A 14,760-nucleotide genomic window follows, 5' to 3' on the forward strand; every position below is an offset into this window, starting at 1 on the left:
GAGGCCAAGGAACCCGGCATCTCAGTGGCATGGAGGAGGGGGGAGGATGTGTCTCCACCCGCCCAACGCTCCATGTCTGTGGTGAAGTCGATCGAATTAGTGCTGCCCAAGGATGCGGTCTACCTGGCCGGCTCCTGCATAAAAGGGCAGGTGGTTCTCACCCTGAACAGCACCCTGGTGGACCCCATTGTGAAGGTGGAGCTCGTGGGAAGGGGTTACGTGGAGTGGAGCGAAGAAACCGGGGCATCCCGTGATTATAGCAGAGATATTATTTGCAACAACAAGGCCGACTATGTACACAAGTCAAAGATGTTCCCAGTGAAGGGTAAGGATGAGGCCAGCAGCCAACCCTAAACGTAATAGGAACCTGGGTCTGGAAGGTAAACACATGTTAGTCAGTCAACAAACCCCAGGGATATCAGAAATGGGCAGAGATGTGGCTTCTCCCTAAGAGGGAATCCATGTAAAACAATGACCATCAGATACACGAAAATAAGATATAAGGAGCTGGTCATGGAGGTCTTTCCAAAGAGGTGACAGCAGAGCACAAATATGAGTGATGGGAGGGTCAGGAGCCATGCAGACGTCTAGGGGAGGAACAGCAAGATGCCACCTCTTAATACTCAGCAATTATGTGGCCTCTCTGTGTCCCAGTTTAGCCATCTGGAAAGTGGAAATAACAAGTCCTGCCTCGTGGGATTTCTTTGAGGACTTAATGACTTAGTGGCTTAGATCGTGCGGGGTATACAGTAAGTGCTTGATAAATGTTAATGTTTTTCAACCAAAACTCTCACCTGCCCAGTACCACCCCAGCATTAGGCACCACCCGCCCTTCCCCGTTTCCGAGAGACTGTATTCCCCCACAAAAGCATCAACCTTAAGCCTGCAATAGGTTCATTCATTTATTTCACCAACATTTAGTGAGCACCTGCTGTACACAACACTGTGCCAGGTGCTGGGGATACAGCAGCGAAGAAAACACACATGGTCCCTGCTGTCATTTGGTTGCCTTCAGGCGGGAAAAACACAACCATAAGAGGGTTTTTGGAGAAATGCAAAAAATAAACAGTAAGGTCACAGAAATGGGGACAGAGTGAGTTTCTCCCTGGTCCTCAGTGTCCACTCAATCAACAGATATTAAGCACCTACTGTATGCTGCTGTTTACAGTGCACTGAAGACTGAGCTCTGTGAGGGCAAGGAGATGTGGCTGCCTTGATCACTGCTGCAAACACTGCCTAAAAGAGCCTCTGGCATACAGCAGGGGCTCAAGATGTGTTTGTTGAATGAATCCCTCTAATTCCCAGTAGCGGGATTCAGAAGCCATGTCCTCCTGGGGACGGAATCATGAGGACCAGTTCCTCGGACCCAAGGCAGAACTGAGTGAATCCTGCCATTGTTTTGGAGCAACCACACCAGCCGTGTCACCCACCTGGGGCACCCCCTTCCAGCCCCCCTGAAGCCAAGGCCTAATGTTAATGGGCCATTCAGGTCCCTAAAAGCACCTAGCTCAGCCGAGCTCTGGGACAGGCAGGCCAGGTCCAGAACAACCTCCCCAACCAAAGCAATAACTAAAGAGGAAAACAAAATGGAAGAAAAAAAAAAAAAAAAGAAAAGGGAAAAAAAGCTTCTAGAACCTTCTGATGGCATCGGTGTGTTTTGCTTTCAGATAATTGGTTAAGTGCAGGCAGCCACACCTTTGATTTCCATTTCAACTTACCTCCCAGGCTTCCTTCTACCTTTACCAGCAAAATTGGCCATGTCTTCTACTACGTGCAAGCCTCCTGCATGGGCCGGGAGCACATTCTAGCAAAGAAGAGAATGTACTTGTGGGTTCAAGGGACTTCGGACTTCCGCAGAGAAAACCAGGTAGTAATGGGGAAGGAGCCGTGGTGGGGCTTGTTCCTCAAAGCTCCAGGGAGGCAGGGGGCATGTGTGCGACTGAGAAGGCCCTGGCAGGGGAGAAGGGAATGGTGGTGGAGGCTCCCCAGGCCCAGTGAGTGCACAAGTGTGAATCAGAAACCAGGGCAGGAGCTACGCCGTGGGTCTCAACCGGGGTGATTCAACTGGGCAATGTCTGGGGACATCTGCGGTTGTCACCATTGGGTGTGCTCCTGGCTTTGGTGGATGGCACCCCACAGAGAACGATCAGGCCCCAATGTCCTGGACCCTACAGTAAGTGAAGACTGAGCCGAGGTCCCCTCGTCACCCCCTGGGTTAGAGAGAGACTTGGACACGCAGTGCCTCTTCTTGGGCTTTGAGCCCTCAGACAATGCAGGTGGTGTCCCCCCCCCCCCCGCTCCCCCCGAGAAGGAAGGGAAGGCCGTGGCCTCCATCCCAGGGGAAGGAAGGGCATGTGGCATCCGTCGGCCTGAGCGGAGAAGGATTTCTGGGTGGTTTCTGGAGGCCCAGGTGCAGAGGCGGAAGTTGGGCGGGTAGAGGAACGTTGACCACAGTCACTTCACCTTCCTGGGGACTCATTTGCTATCAGTGTGGTGGCTCAGGGAGCTGGCATTTTCATTTTTGAGGCCCTGATTAAAATCCCAGACACCCACCCACCCCCTTTCCTGCTGTGTGACCCTCTAGAAGTGACCTTGCCTCTCGGTGTCTCCTTGTCCTCGTCTGGGAAATGAGCAGAGAGCCAGTGCCTGCCTCCTAGGTCAGTGGTCGGCAAACTCATTAGTCAACAGAGCCAAATATCAACAGTACAACAATTGAAATTTCTTTTCAGAGCCGAAAACCGACTTCTGCGCATGGGCCACGAAGTTTCAGTCGCACTGTACGTGCGCTCCCGCACGTGGTATTTTGTGGAAGAGCCACACTCAAGAGGCCAAAGAGCCGCGTGTGGCTCGCGAGCCGTGGTTTGCCGACCACTGTCCTAGGTCATGGAGGGAGTAATGAGTGGAGTTAATGCACGTCAGTCCGGGGCTTCACAGAGTGCCTGGCAAGGGGCAGGAAATCTTGTCACTGTTGCCAGCACCTATATTTGTTACCTGTGTGACAAGGAGGTCCTTTCTAGTCCAGCCAATCTCATGGGATGGTTTGGGGAGGCTGCCAGGAGAGGTAGATGCTTGGAGGGGTGGATCAGCCCTGGGATGAGCAGATCTAAGCTCAAGGCCTGCTTAGCCGCCTGCTCCCTGTGTGACCTTGAGCAGGCCATGTCTCTTCTCTGGGCTCCTCAGAGGCAGTCTGGGGCACCAAGGGCACAAGGCAGGAGCTGGGGACAAAACACTGGTGTTGGGTCCGACCCTGCTTTATATCTCCGCCACCAGACTCTTTGTGAGCCAGATAGCCTTACCAGCACCTTGCAGGGCCTATATTTTCCCGATCTGTGCCATGGGAATAATGAATAACAATAATAACAGCAACACTTTCCTCAGTGGGTGCCTGTGTGGACTGCTATGCACCCAGCACGATGTCTACACGTGGGAGGCACCCAGAAAGTGGGAAGAGCTAAAATCGCTGTCATAGCAGCAAAGAGAGTTATCACAGATAGGTTTTGAGAGTATGAAAATACCGTTTTTCCAACTACTCAGGACTGTTTTAACCAAACTGGTCAAGGGAGGCCTCTTGGAGGAGGTGACATTTTAGTAGAGAATTGAAAGAGGAAGGGGGAAGCCATGGCGGTAGAGTGTTTTAGGCAGAGCGCACAACACGTGCAAAAGTCCCGAGGCAGGATAGAGGCAGGGTGAGGGCAGGAGCTGGGGGGCCAGGGCAGAGGCAGCTACTCTGATTCAAGTAGAGGCATAGTCTTAACCCCCAACAGTCTGTCCTTCTCAGAGCAGACTGAGGAAGTCAGGTGATGACCTTCCTCTGCCCACAGCCCTCCAGGGTGCCTACCTTCCTGGGGGGAAAAGCCCAAGTCTTCCCCACGGCCCACAAGGTCCTGCATGACCAGCCTCCATTTCCTCTGTACCTTCATGTCCTCCCTCTCGCTCGGCACCGCCCCCCTCACTCTGCTCCAGCCACACGGGCCTCCTCACTGTTCCTCCAACACACCAGGCACAGTCCTGCCCCAGGACCTTTGCACAAGTTGTTCCCTCAGCTTGGAACACTATAATGTGACCTTCCTACCCTTCTGATCTTTGCTCAGAAGCCATGTCTTCATCCACCTGCATTGCCGATGACCGAATAAACGGCCACAAGCCCATGCAGGGCAACTTAGCTGCATCTATCCATATTAAAACAAACATGCACTTTGCCCCAGTCGTTCCCCTTCTAGAAATTTCTCCTAATGATGTTCTTTCACATGTGTGACATGACTCCCCACAGCACTGTCTCTAGTGGCAAAAAAAATTGGAAAGTCTAATGTTTGTTGCTTAGGAAATTGTTTTCGTAGGAATACCCAGTCAAAAAGACATATTCTATGCGGTAAAGCAGAAGGGACAGACAGACAGGGATGGAATGAGGCAGCTCCCCTTGTCAGGATCTCCAAGCCCCTGGGATGAATGAAGAAAGCAAAGTTCAGAGCAGCAGGCCTCGCCTGCCGCTGTTGGTGGTGAAAACAAATTGCTTCCTTGCAGGAAGGAGAGCAGAGCAACTGGCCACAAACGCTGCCTCTTGGGAGGGGGGAGGGGAGCTGGAAGCAAAGAAACTTTCCCCTTCCACTTTTTATTTCTAACAGCTTTATTGAGATGTAACTCTCATGCCTTATAACTCACCCACTTAAAGTGTACACAGAGTTAGGCAACCATCACCACCGTCGATTTTAGACCATTTCATCACCCCCAAAAGAAATGTTTGCACCCCCTAGCTGTCACACCCAGCCTCCCTTTGCCCGGACCCCAGCCTCCTGACAACCACTAACCCACTCTGTCTCTGTGGATGTGCCTGTTCTGAACATTTCACATCAGTGGAATCACACACGGGGTGGCCTTTGGTGTCTGGCTTCTCTCACTGAGCGTCCTGTGTTCAAGGCCCATCCGTGGTGTAGCGAGTGGCAGTGCTTCACTCCTTTTTAAGGCTACCTCAGTGCACGGGTGGGCTGCATTTCGTGTATCTGTTCCCCCACTGACAGACACTTGGGCTGCTTCCTTGGTTATGGTGAATCATGCTGCTGTGAACATTCAGGTACCGGTGTTTGTGTGGGCGTGAGCCTTCCCTTCTCTGGGTGGATTCCTGGAGTGGAATTGCTGGGACAGACGGTAAGGCTGTTGCACCTTTTGAGGAACTGCCTGTTTTCCACGGCGCCATCTTACCTTGCCACCAGCAATGCACAGGGTTCCAATATCTCCACATCCCCTCCACTCTTTGTACCGTTAGGGTTTGGAAGACATGACTCATCCCGTCTTCCAACACTCAGTACCATTTGGGAGAGGAGCTTGTCCTAGAGTCCCTTCCCAACTAGCAACTCTAAGGGCGCCCCCATTCCAGCTCCCCTTATCTCATTATTTCCCCCATTTGCATCCCATCACAGCCTCATCACGGTCTCAACCAGAAATGACCTGGTGTGTTTCACACGTACCATTTATGTCCATCTCCTCAACCAGAGCAGGTCTTCATTGCTATGCGTTTTCCCTAAACTTGGCACCAAGTAGATGCAAATAAAAACCAGTTGAATGAATGAACCCACCTCCCAAAGTTTCATATATGCCGAAGAAATACAGGGTCCCAAAAAAACTCTCAGGCCTAAGAACTCCAATGTTGGCTTTGCATTGGAAATGTTACTGGTCAGACGTGGAGGTCTCCTGGGCCTCCGCTGGTTGCTCTCCACACCACCTTCAGGGCCAGGACAGAACTACAGCCTATGCTGCTTTGAGTTAGAGCAGGGAGTTCCTTAACACGCGCAGGGTCCTAACGCATGCCACGCAATTTCGAATAACAGTAGAGGGATTTAGAACCTAAACTCCCTGCAACCAGCCTTCCTAGAGAAAGGGAAGCACGTGAAGGCTAAAGAGAAGTAGGGGCCACAGGCAGAGGACAGGAGCTGAGGTCCAAAGGGGTCGGGGGTCACCCGAGGTCTCCAAGGGAAACACAGTGGACCTAGAGCAGTGCTTTTCAAGTCTCAGATCATGACCCATTAGTGGTTTGCAAAATCAATTCAGCCGGTTGCAAACACGTTTCTGTAAAATGAAAGAATAGGCAAGACCAAAATAAGAAAATATCAATGTTGTGGGTTGCAAACACACACACACACACACACACACACACACACACACACACACACACACATACATACAGTGTATATATAGTATATATATTTATAAAATCATTTCTATATTTTTATATATGAAGAAAGAATAGAGAATAAAATAAGTAGAATAGAAATATCAGAAAAAGTCAGTTTGGTGGGTTGCAATAGACTTTAAGTGAAAGAATAGAATAGAGTTTTCCAGGAAAAAAAAAAAACTTGGTGGATTACAACTAGCTAATTTTTATAAAATTTTTGTTTTATATATAACAAAATTATAGGCTAGAGTAAATAGACTAGAAATAACAAAAATAAATCCGGAGGATTGCAACCAACATTTTTAAAATAAATCAAATAAATAGAGTAGAACAGGAAATATCAGCAGGCATGTAACAAGGATAAACAGAAGTTCATAAACTTGCTTCTCCTTCACGGACCTAGGTGAAGATGTACATACAGATTTGTATTCTTTGCCTCAATGTTAAAATCTATGTTTTAACTGTGTGGGTTTTTTTAAAAAGGAATAATATAAATACTGTATATGGCTTGCAAAATCTAAACTATAATTATTATCAGTTCCTTTACAGAAAAAGTTTGCCAATTCATGCCCTAGAGAAACTCGTGGTGTAAGCCCAAGAAAATTGTCTTCAGGCTGCTCCTTCTAGCATTTTTATGATATCAAACTCATGGAAAAATATAAATGTCCATCATAAGAGATGAATAAATTATTTTGCAACATGCTCAGTTGCATTCCTGAAGACTAATGAGCCAGAATGGCAGGCACCAATGTGAATGCATTTCAAACACAGAATATTGAGCTGGAAAAAGCAACTTGCTAGGAGACATATGCAGTTTGACTTATTTAAAATATGGGGGGGGGGGGGAGATGTATTCCTAAATAATGTGAAAATTCTCTGAGAATCACAAATGCCAAATTCAGATTATGGCTGGCTGTGCAGAGAGAAGAGAGGGAGCAGTGAGGGGAAGCCCACAGAACACAGGAGATTTCAGTATAATAGGTAATGTTTTATTTCTCAAACGTATTGGAAGATACATTTTAGGTTTTTATATTATTCTTTTACGATTATTATTCTTTACATGCTTTTTTCCTAAAACAATATATCTTAGTTAGGACCCTACACATACACATGAGCAGGTAAAAGAAAGTGATTACTATAAAATTCAGAATTGGCCCTCGCCGGTTTGGTTCAGTGGATAGAGCATCAGCCTGCAGACTAAAGGGTCCCAGGTTTGATTCCAGTCAAAGGCACATGCTGGGTTGCAGACTCAATCCCCCCCCCAATAGGGGACGTGCAGGAGGCAGCCAATCATTGCTGCTCTCATCATTTATGTTTCTATCTATCTCTCTCCCTTCCTCTCTGAAATCAATAAATATATATATATAAATAAATAAATAAATAAAATTCAGAATTATTGTGCCCTGGCCAGTGTGGCTCAGTTGGTTGGGCATTGTGCCATGCACCAAAAGATTGCCAGTTCGGTTCTGGTTCAATTCCAGTCAGGGCACATGCCCAGGTTGTGCACTCAATCCCCGATGGGCAGGAGGCAGCCAATTGATGTTTCTCTCTCTCTCTCTCTCTCTCTCTCTCTCTCTCTCTCTCTCTATAGAAATCAATTTTTGAAAACTTAAATAAATATCATAAAATTCAGGATAGTTGCATTTTGGGCATATATGAGGAAGTTTTTTTGGGGGGGAGGGGGAAACAGGCAAATTCCTACTTCTTGACTTGGGTGGCTGTTATAAGAGGGTTGGCCATATAATAATTCACAGGGTTATACATTTGTTTTGTGAAGTTTTCTGTATCTGAGTTGTATTTTTTAATAATGTTTGGGGTTTTTAAAAATGCATAGATATAATAAACCCCAAATTCAAGATAATGCTTACCTCTAGGGAAAGAAAAGGTGATGCATTGGGGAGGGGTCCACAGGGGCTTCAATGAGATGGCTGATGTTTTATTTATTTATTTGTTAATCCTCATCAGAGGTTATGTTTTTTTTTCTATTAACTTTTAGAGAGGGGGGAGTGGCAAAGAAAGAGAGAGAGAAACATTGATGTGGCAGAGACATATTAATTGGTTGCCTCCTGAAAGCGCCGCACTGGGGCCAAGGATCATACCTGCAACCCAGGTACATGCCCTTGATCAGAATCCAACCACGACCCTTTGGTGCAGGGGCTGATGCTTTAACCACTGATCCCACCAGCCAGGGCTATTTTTATTTTAAATTGTGGTAATAATACATAACATAAAATTTGCCATCTTAACCATTTTTAAGTGTATAGTTTACATAGTTGTGCAATACTGATGTTTTATTTCTTTTTTTTATTATTGATTTCAGAGAGGAAGGGAGAGAGAGAGATCGAAACATTGGTGATGAGGGAGAATCATTGATCAGTTGGACACACCAGGGATTGAGCATGGCAACCTGGGCACGTGCCCTGACGGGAATTAAACCGTGACCTCCTGGTTCACAGGATGACGCTCAACCACTGAGCCATGCCCACCAAGCCTGATGTTTTATTTCTTAAGTGAATAGAGCTCTGAAACAAATTGGGAGAAGTCCTACCTGCTGATAAAGCAGGACGAGGCAGTGCTGTTCTAGTAAATGATTAACAACCTGCTCTGGTGCAAAACAGCCCTAATATGTAATGTTTGCCAATTTCCATGGTGTAAATACTCCCATCATAGTCAATTTCAAGTTACTAACCTCATGTCACTAATGGAAAGTTTGAGGGGACTTTGCAGCATTTGTAACACTATTCTCTATCACTCTGATGCTTAAAGGGAATAAGCATGCAGGCAAATTCTAAGCCCACCCACATTACATCAAGTCTTTTAAATATTATCCACAAATAAAAAAAAAATGTAACTCAAGCCACACATTAAATATAATGTATATGTGACTTTATTTGCAATCCAGCAGCTGACTAGTAGATATAAAGGCTGCATTTTGAAGCATTTATTTTAACACATTACGTAATTTCAACCCTACAGTTTTCTTTTCATGATTCAGAGCCCATCATAGTTCCTCCTTAAATCTGAGCAACTTGGGTAAACCTTAGTCTTGGGCTTAGATTGTAAGACATTCCCTTTTTCCCAGAAAACCAAGGCTCAGAGAATTCAAGCCATTTGTTCAAGTTCACACAGCAAATGAGTAAGGGAGCTAGGGATAAAGCTAGGATCTTGTGGATTTCTTAGCCCTATCTATATATATAAAAGGCTAATATGCAAAGTGTCCCCTCGGAAGTTTGACCAGGAGACTGGGAGTTCGATTGCTCCCTATGATGTGTGCTGACCACCAGGGGGTGGCGTAGAATGAAGGAAGGCCCCCGCTGGAAGGCCCCAGTCGGCCCTGATCACCGGCCAGGCCTAGGGACCCTACCCATGCACAAATTTGTGGCACCGGGCCTGTCGTTTTACATATAAGGAAATTGATACTTAGAATGGCAAAGGGCTTTGATTAAAGGAAGCTGGGAGGTGACTCCAGGCTTTTGGCTACAAAATCCTCAAGATTCTAGATTCCATCTCCATGCCTTTTACTAGGAATGTCCCAAAAGGCTCAAGCCTTACAAGTGCTAAAATAGTGGGATGTTAGGCAGATGAGTGGATCTCGTGGTCACAGTGCCTCACAATTGTTCATTTCCTCCAACCCCATCCCTTCTAGAGTCCGCTGTTTGTGGAGACTGAGAAGAAGGTCTCCTACAACTGCTGCAGCCAGGGCACCATCTGCGTCCAGATCCAGATGGAAAATAACACCTTCATGCCAGGGGAGAGGGTCCTCTTCACCACGGAGATCAACAACCAGACCAGCAAGTGCATCAAGACTGTCATCTTCGCCCTCTACACCCACGTGCAGTACGAGGGCTTCACACCCAAGACGGAGCGGCGGTCACGGGTGGAGAGCTGTGAGCTGCTCCGGCAGGAGGCCAACACCCAAATCGTACCTTTCAACACCACCAAGATCGTCAGCATCTTCAACCTCCCACCGGTTTTGTCTGTGAGCAGCGACATGCAGGAAGGCGAGATCATGAGCACCCAGTACGAGCTGGTCAGCACAGTGCACCTGCCCTGGTCCCTGACCAGCGTGAAGGCCAAGATTCCCATCATCATCACCAGCACCCTCCTGGACTCAGACAGCTGCCAGATGCAGGAGGGGGCAGGCAGTGTTAGCCATGAGCAAGGATTGCCAAAATTAAGTGCCCAAACTTCTAAATATTAAGAGCTTTATCCCTCTACCAGCAGCCCTTGCTTTGTCTTGCACAGATGGGTTTCACATGAGTCTGGTGTGGGGAGCACACTATCTAAACCTCCCCAAGCTCCAGCCTTTTGGGCACCCACTAAGGAATAATATAAATATTATCCCCAGAAAGTTCACCGTCAGGAGGGGACAAAGGGAACTGACAAGACTTCCAGGACCCCAGCTCCAGACCCATCTGGAGTCTTTCTTTTTTAAATATATATTATTTTTTAAAAATATATTTTATTGATTTTTTACAGAGAGGAAGGGAGAGGGATAGAGAGTTAGAAATATCAATGAGAGAGAAATATCCATCAGCTGCCTACTGCACACCCCCTATTGGGGATGTGCCCGCAACCAAGGTACATGCCCTTGACCGGAATTGAACCTGGGACCCTTCAGTCCACAGGCCGACTCTCTATCCACTGAGCCAAACCGGTTAGGGCTAAAATATATATTATTGATTTCAGAGAGGGAGAGATAGAAACATTAATGATGAGAAAGAATCATTGATAGGCTGCCTCCTGCACGCACCCACACTGGAGATGGAGCCCGCAACCCAGGCATGTGACCTGACCTGGAATCAAACCCCAACCTCCTGGGTCATAGGTTGATGCTCAACCACTGAGCCACGCTGGTCAGGCCTCACTGGGGTCTTTTGGTGCCTGGACCAGGGGTCCTCAGCCAGGGGTGGTTCTGTCTTCCAGGGGACACGGGACCATCACTTGGGGAGGGGGTGCTTCTGGCACTAAGTCATTGGGACTTGGGGATGCTGCTCAACACCCATCGTATCCAGGAAGGCCCCAACCCAAAGACTGACTCACACCCAAATGTCAGGAGTGTGGAGGGAGAGACCCTGGGCTGGAGCAATTCAGAGGGGAAGGTGGTTGTTGAGTCCCAGGACTGCATCTGCAGGCCTCTTACCCACATCAGCTCCTGCCCCTCCTCTACTCAGCCCACCTGGGCTCCAGGGCTCCCCATAACCGAAGTCCCCCCAGCCAAGGGCATGCTTATCTGCATGTCCAATCCATCAGCAAGACATAGGGGCTCCTTCTCCTAAATCTACCCAGAATCCTCCCATTTCTCTCCACCTTGCTTCCATCCATCCATCCATCATTGCTCACCTGGACCAGTGCAGTGACCTGCACCTGGATCTCCTGCCTCCTGACCATGTCTCCCTCCCTGCAAATAAAATCCAGGATGCCCACTTAAATTTGAATTTCAAAGGGACAAAAAAATTTTTTAGCATAAGTACGTCCCACACCATTCCTGGGATATACCTTTATTTTATTTTATTTTATTTTATTTTATTTTATAATTTTAAAAACTGTATCCAGCTTTATTAAAGATACTTTTCATAAACAATCATGGTATTTCAGGCAGAACATGGGTAGACAATCGTGAACAGTATACAACAATTTTCAAACTCCCTTCTTCAATGAACTACCAAAATCAGAAAGCCACTAAAAAACCCAATGAAGTCTTAATCTGATGCTCTGAACAGGGAAAGTTTAGAGTGAGGGTTGACATTTCACATTAAGCATGTTGTTTAACAACTTTTCACTAGCCGACCCTGACTTTCAGGAAATGAAATGAAAATGGCAGAGAATATCCATCGGTAGATCCACAATCTAAAAAGGAACTGCTGCTCTTTTGAGGAATGCCATCTCAATGGTGACACTGGGAAGTCCAGATTGCCCAACATACTGGAAATCAATTTTTTGGGGTCAGGTCCCAATAGGTCTCTGGGCTTAAGACAGCCAAAGTCTATGCTTCAAGTGGAGAGGGAGAAAAGGACATAAAAACGAATTTTGGTTTTCCCACACGACAAGGTGTTTGTGCCAAGATGGCTAATGTGTGTCAACATCAAGAGATGCCTCCTCCCAGGAACCAAGAGGAAGTTTCTCAAAACTAGAAGGGAAATGTATTTCCCCCTCATGTCAGTCCAGCTTTGGAGACATTCTATTAGTACTATATGTCCTTCCCCCACAAAATAACAAGGAAGTGTTCTGTGTGCTAACAACATAGCTTAAAAAAAAAAAGTAAAACAAAATTCTGCATTTTTATAAAACTTGATAAAAAATAGTATTTCAAACTGTACAGTCACCAGAAATACACAGTTATCAAATATGTGCACACTTCACCTGGCATCTCCAGCACCTTCAGCTTTCTGTGCCTGGTCTGTTTTGGCATCTCCATTTCCTGCAGGGTTATTCCCATCTTTGCCAGCATCAGCTTTCCTCTTTTTCCCTTTCGGTACCTTCTGTCCCTTCTTTGCAGGGGCCTTTTTAGGCTTGGGCTCTGGCTTTGGAGGAGCAGGTTTAGCTGATAACCTGGCGGATCTTCTCTGTGGTTCGTCCTTCACCTTGGCTTTATCTCCTTTAGCATCCCCTTCAGCCTTTCTCTTGGGCATGATGGCGATGGTGGCAGGACGTCCCAGCGGGACACAGGGATGCAGCAGTGCGCGGACCTTGCTCAGTCCGGGGGTCGATCTCGTCTCCTCCAAAACCTTTATTTTAAAAACCTCACTCAGCACTAACCGGTTTGGCTCAGTGGATAGAGCATCGGCCTGTGGACTGAAGGGTCCCAGGTTCGATTCCAGTCAAGGGCACATGCCTGGGTTGCAGGCTCGATCCCAGTAGGGGGTGTGTAGGAGGCAGCCAATCAATGATTCTCTCTCATCATTCATGTTTCTCTCTCCCTCTTCCTTCCTCTCTGAAATCAGTAAAAATACATTTTAAAACTTCATTCATCCCTGGCCGGCGTTTCTCCGTGGTTGGAACATCGGCCACACACCGAAGGGTCTTGGGTTCAATTCCCAGTCAAGGGCATATACCTGGGTTGCAGGTTAGATCCTCTCCCTGGTTGGGGGGTTGGGGTGCAGCTAGGGGGTTGGGGTGTGTGCAGGAAGCAACCAATCAATGTGTTTCTCTCACATTGATGCTTCTCTCTCTCTCTCTCTCTCTCTCTCTCTCTCTCTCTCTCTCCGCCCCCTCCCTTCCACTCTCTAAAAATCAATGGGAAAATTATCCTTGGGTGAGGATTAACAGAAAAAAAAAAAAACAACTTCATTCATTATTTGTCTGATATTCCAATTTAACTGGGCAGCCTGGATTTTATCTGACAATCCTATTCCCCAAGCAACTCCAGGACTCTCCACACAAATCAGGCCACCTCACCCCTTGACTTAAAACCTCCATCAGGTCCTCACAGCAACTGCCTTGGCCAACAAGGCCCTGCACAGTCAGGAACAGAGGAGTGGACCAGAGTGTGTTCCCTTTGGCTAAGGACTCTGAAATATTTCTCCAGGCAACCACAGGCTGCAAAATACCCACACTTGCCTCACCCATGATTCAGGCAGGAGGCATATACACTTGAATAGCAGCCCTCCTCCCCAGCCCTTGGAAGATTCCAGAAGAGAAAGTGGGTAGCTCCAACTGAGCCACTGTTTTAAATAAAACTTTGTGTGTGTGTGGGGGGTGGGGGGGGGGGGGGGAGACAGAGTGAACAGGATGTACAGATTTAATTATTTTATCTTTCGGGGAGGTCGAGGGAGAGGCCCTTCATAACCACATTCTTAGGACATCTGCAAATGAGCTAGTTGGGGGGGGGGGGGCTGGCTCCCGGTGCTGCTGGGCTGGGTGGGATGTACCCCTGCTGGCTCGGGTCTGTGATCTTCCCTCTGCAGAGGACAAAAGGGTCCACCCCTAGGGTGGCATCATCTGTCTGTTCCGCTTCCCGGAAACTCACAAAAACTTTTGTGGGGGCAGGAAGGGGAGATGGGGATGGCCTTGCTTGCCCTCATGTCCTCAGCCCCGGCCTGAGCATCCTCGAGGCTCCGAGGCCAAGTCTGGGCCATCCCCATATCCTCGAACCATGTCCAGAAGGGCTGTGTTCTTCAGCGCTGCAGAGCCGAGGCCCCGTCCCCTTCCTGCACCTAATCCTGACCGCGTGCACTGCAAAGGCCGTGTGTTGCGCTGCTCTATGCCTGGGGGAAACTGAGCTGGCGGAGCCATGCAGAGGCCTTCTCAGGGCCCCAGCACCACCCAGCCCCCAAGTGTTTGTAGAATGAAATACAGTTGCCCCTTGAACAACACGGGTTTGGACTATGTGGGTCAATTGAAACAATCTGGGTATAAGTGGACCCTTGAAGTTCAGACCGCGTTGTTCAGGGGTCAAGTGTATAACGACGGCGTTCAGGACAGGCAGCATTTCAGACACCAGAGGTAGGTCCTAAGTCAGCTGGTGAGTGCCCCTCACAGGGGGTGGCATCACTCAGGAGGGGGCACTTTTGAACCAGGAGCAGGCCTCAGATTTCGTTCGGGGTTGTTTCACCTCACTATACCATCCCTACTTCTGCTGTAGGGCAAGTGAT

At 47.8% G+C, this 14,760-nt stretch overlaps 2 protein-coding genes across 2 annotated transcripts; one reads left to right on the forward strand and one right to left on the reverse strand.

Annotated features, from left to right (window-relative positions):
• Nucleotides 1-19: 19 nt before the first annotated feature.
• ARRDC5 (arrestin domain containing 5) lies at nucleotides 20-10,383 on the forward strand. The gene is made up of 3 exons (XM_008150786.3): nucleotides 20-325; nucleotides 1,668-1,867; nucleotides 9,813-10,383. Exons 1-3 carry the CDS (start codon nucleotides 73-75, stop codon nucleotides 10,365-10,367), a joined length of 1,008 nt encoding a protein of 335 aa, XP_008149008.1. The 5' UTR covers nucleotides 20-72; the 3' UTR covers nucleotides 10,368-10,383.
• Nucleotides 10,384-11,991: 1,608 nt separating this feature from the next.
• Nucleotides 11,992-12,816, reverse strand: LOC129149417 (non-histone chromosomal protein HMG-17-like). Its single transcript, XM_054717488.1, has 2 exons — nucleotides 12,525-12,816; nucleotides 11,992-12,157 (listed from the first exon to the last, which is right to left on the reverse strand). The coding sequence occupies exon 1, from the start codon at nucleotides 12,796-12,798 to the stop codon at nucleotides 12,526-12,528; it is 273 nt and encodes a 90-aa protein (XP_054573463.1). The 5' UTR covers nucleotides 12,799-12,816; the 3' UTR covers nucleotides 11,992-12,157; nucleotide 12,525.
• Between the last annotated feature and the right edge of the window lie 1,944 nt (nucleotides 12,817-14,760).

The sequence above is a fragment of the Eptesicus fuscus genome, chromosome 6 (assembly GCF_027574615.1).
Source record: "Eptesicus fuscus isolate TK198812 chromosome 6, DD_ASM_mEF_20220401, whole genome shotgun sequence".
NCBI classification, from domain to species: Eukaryota; Metazoa; Chordata; class Mammalia; order Chiroptera; family Vespertilionidae; genus Eptesicus; species Eptesicus fuscus.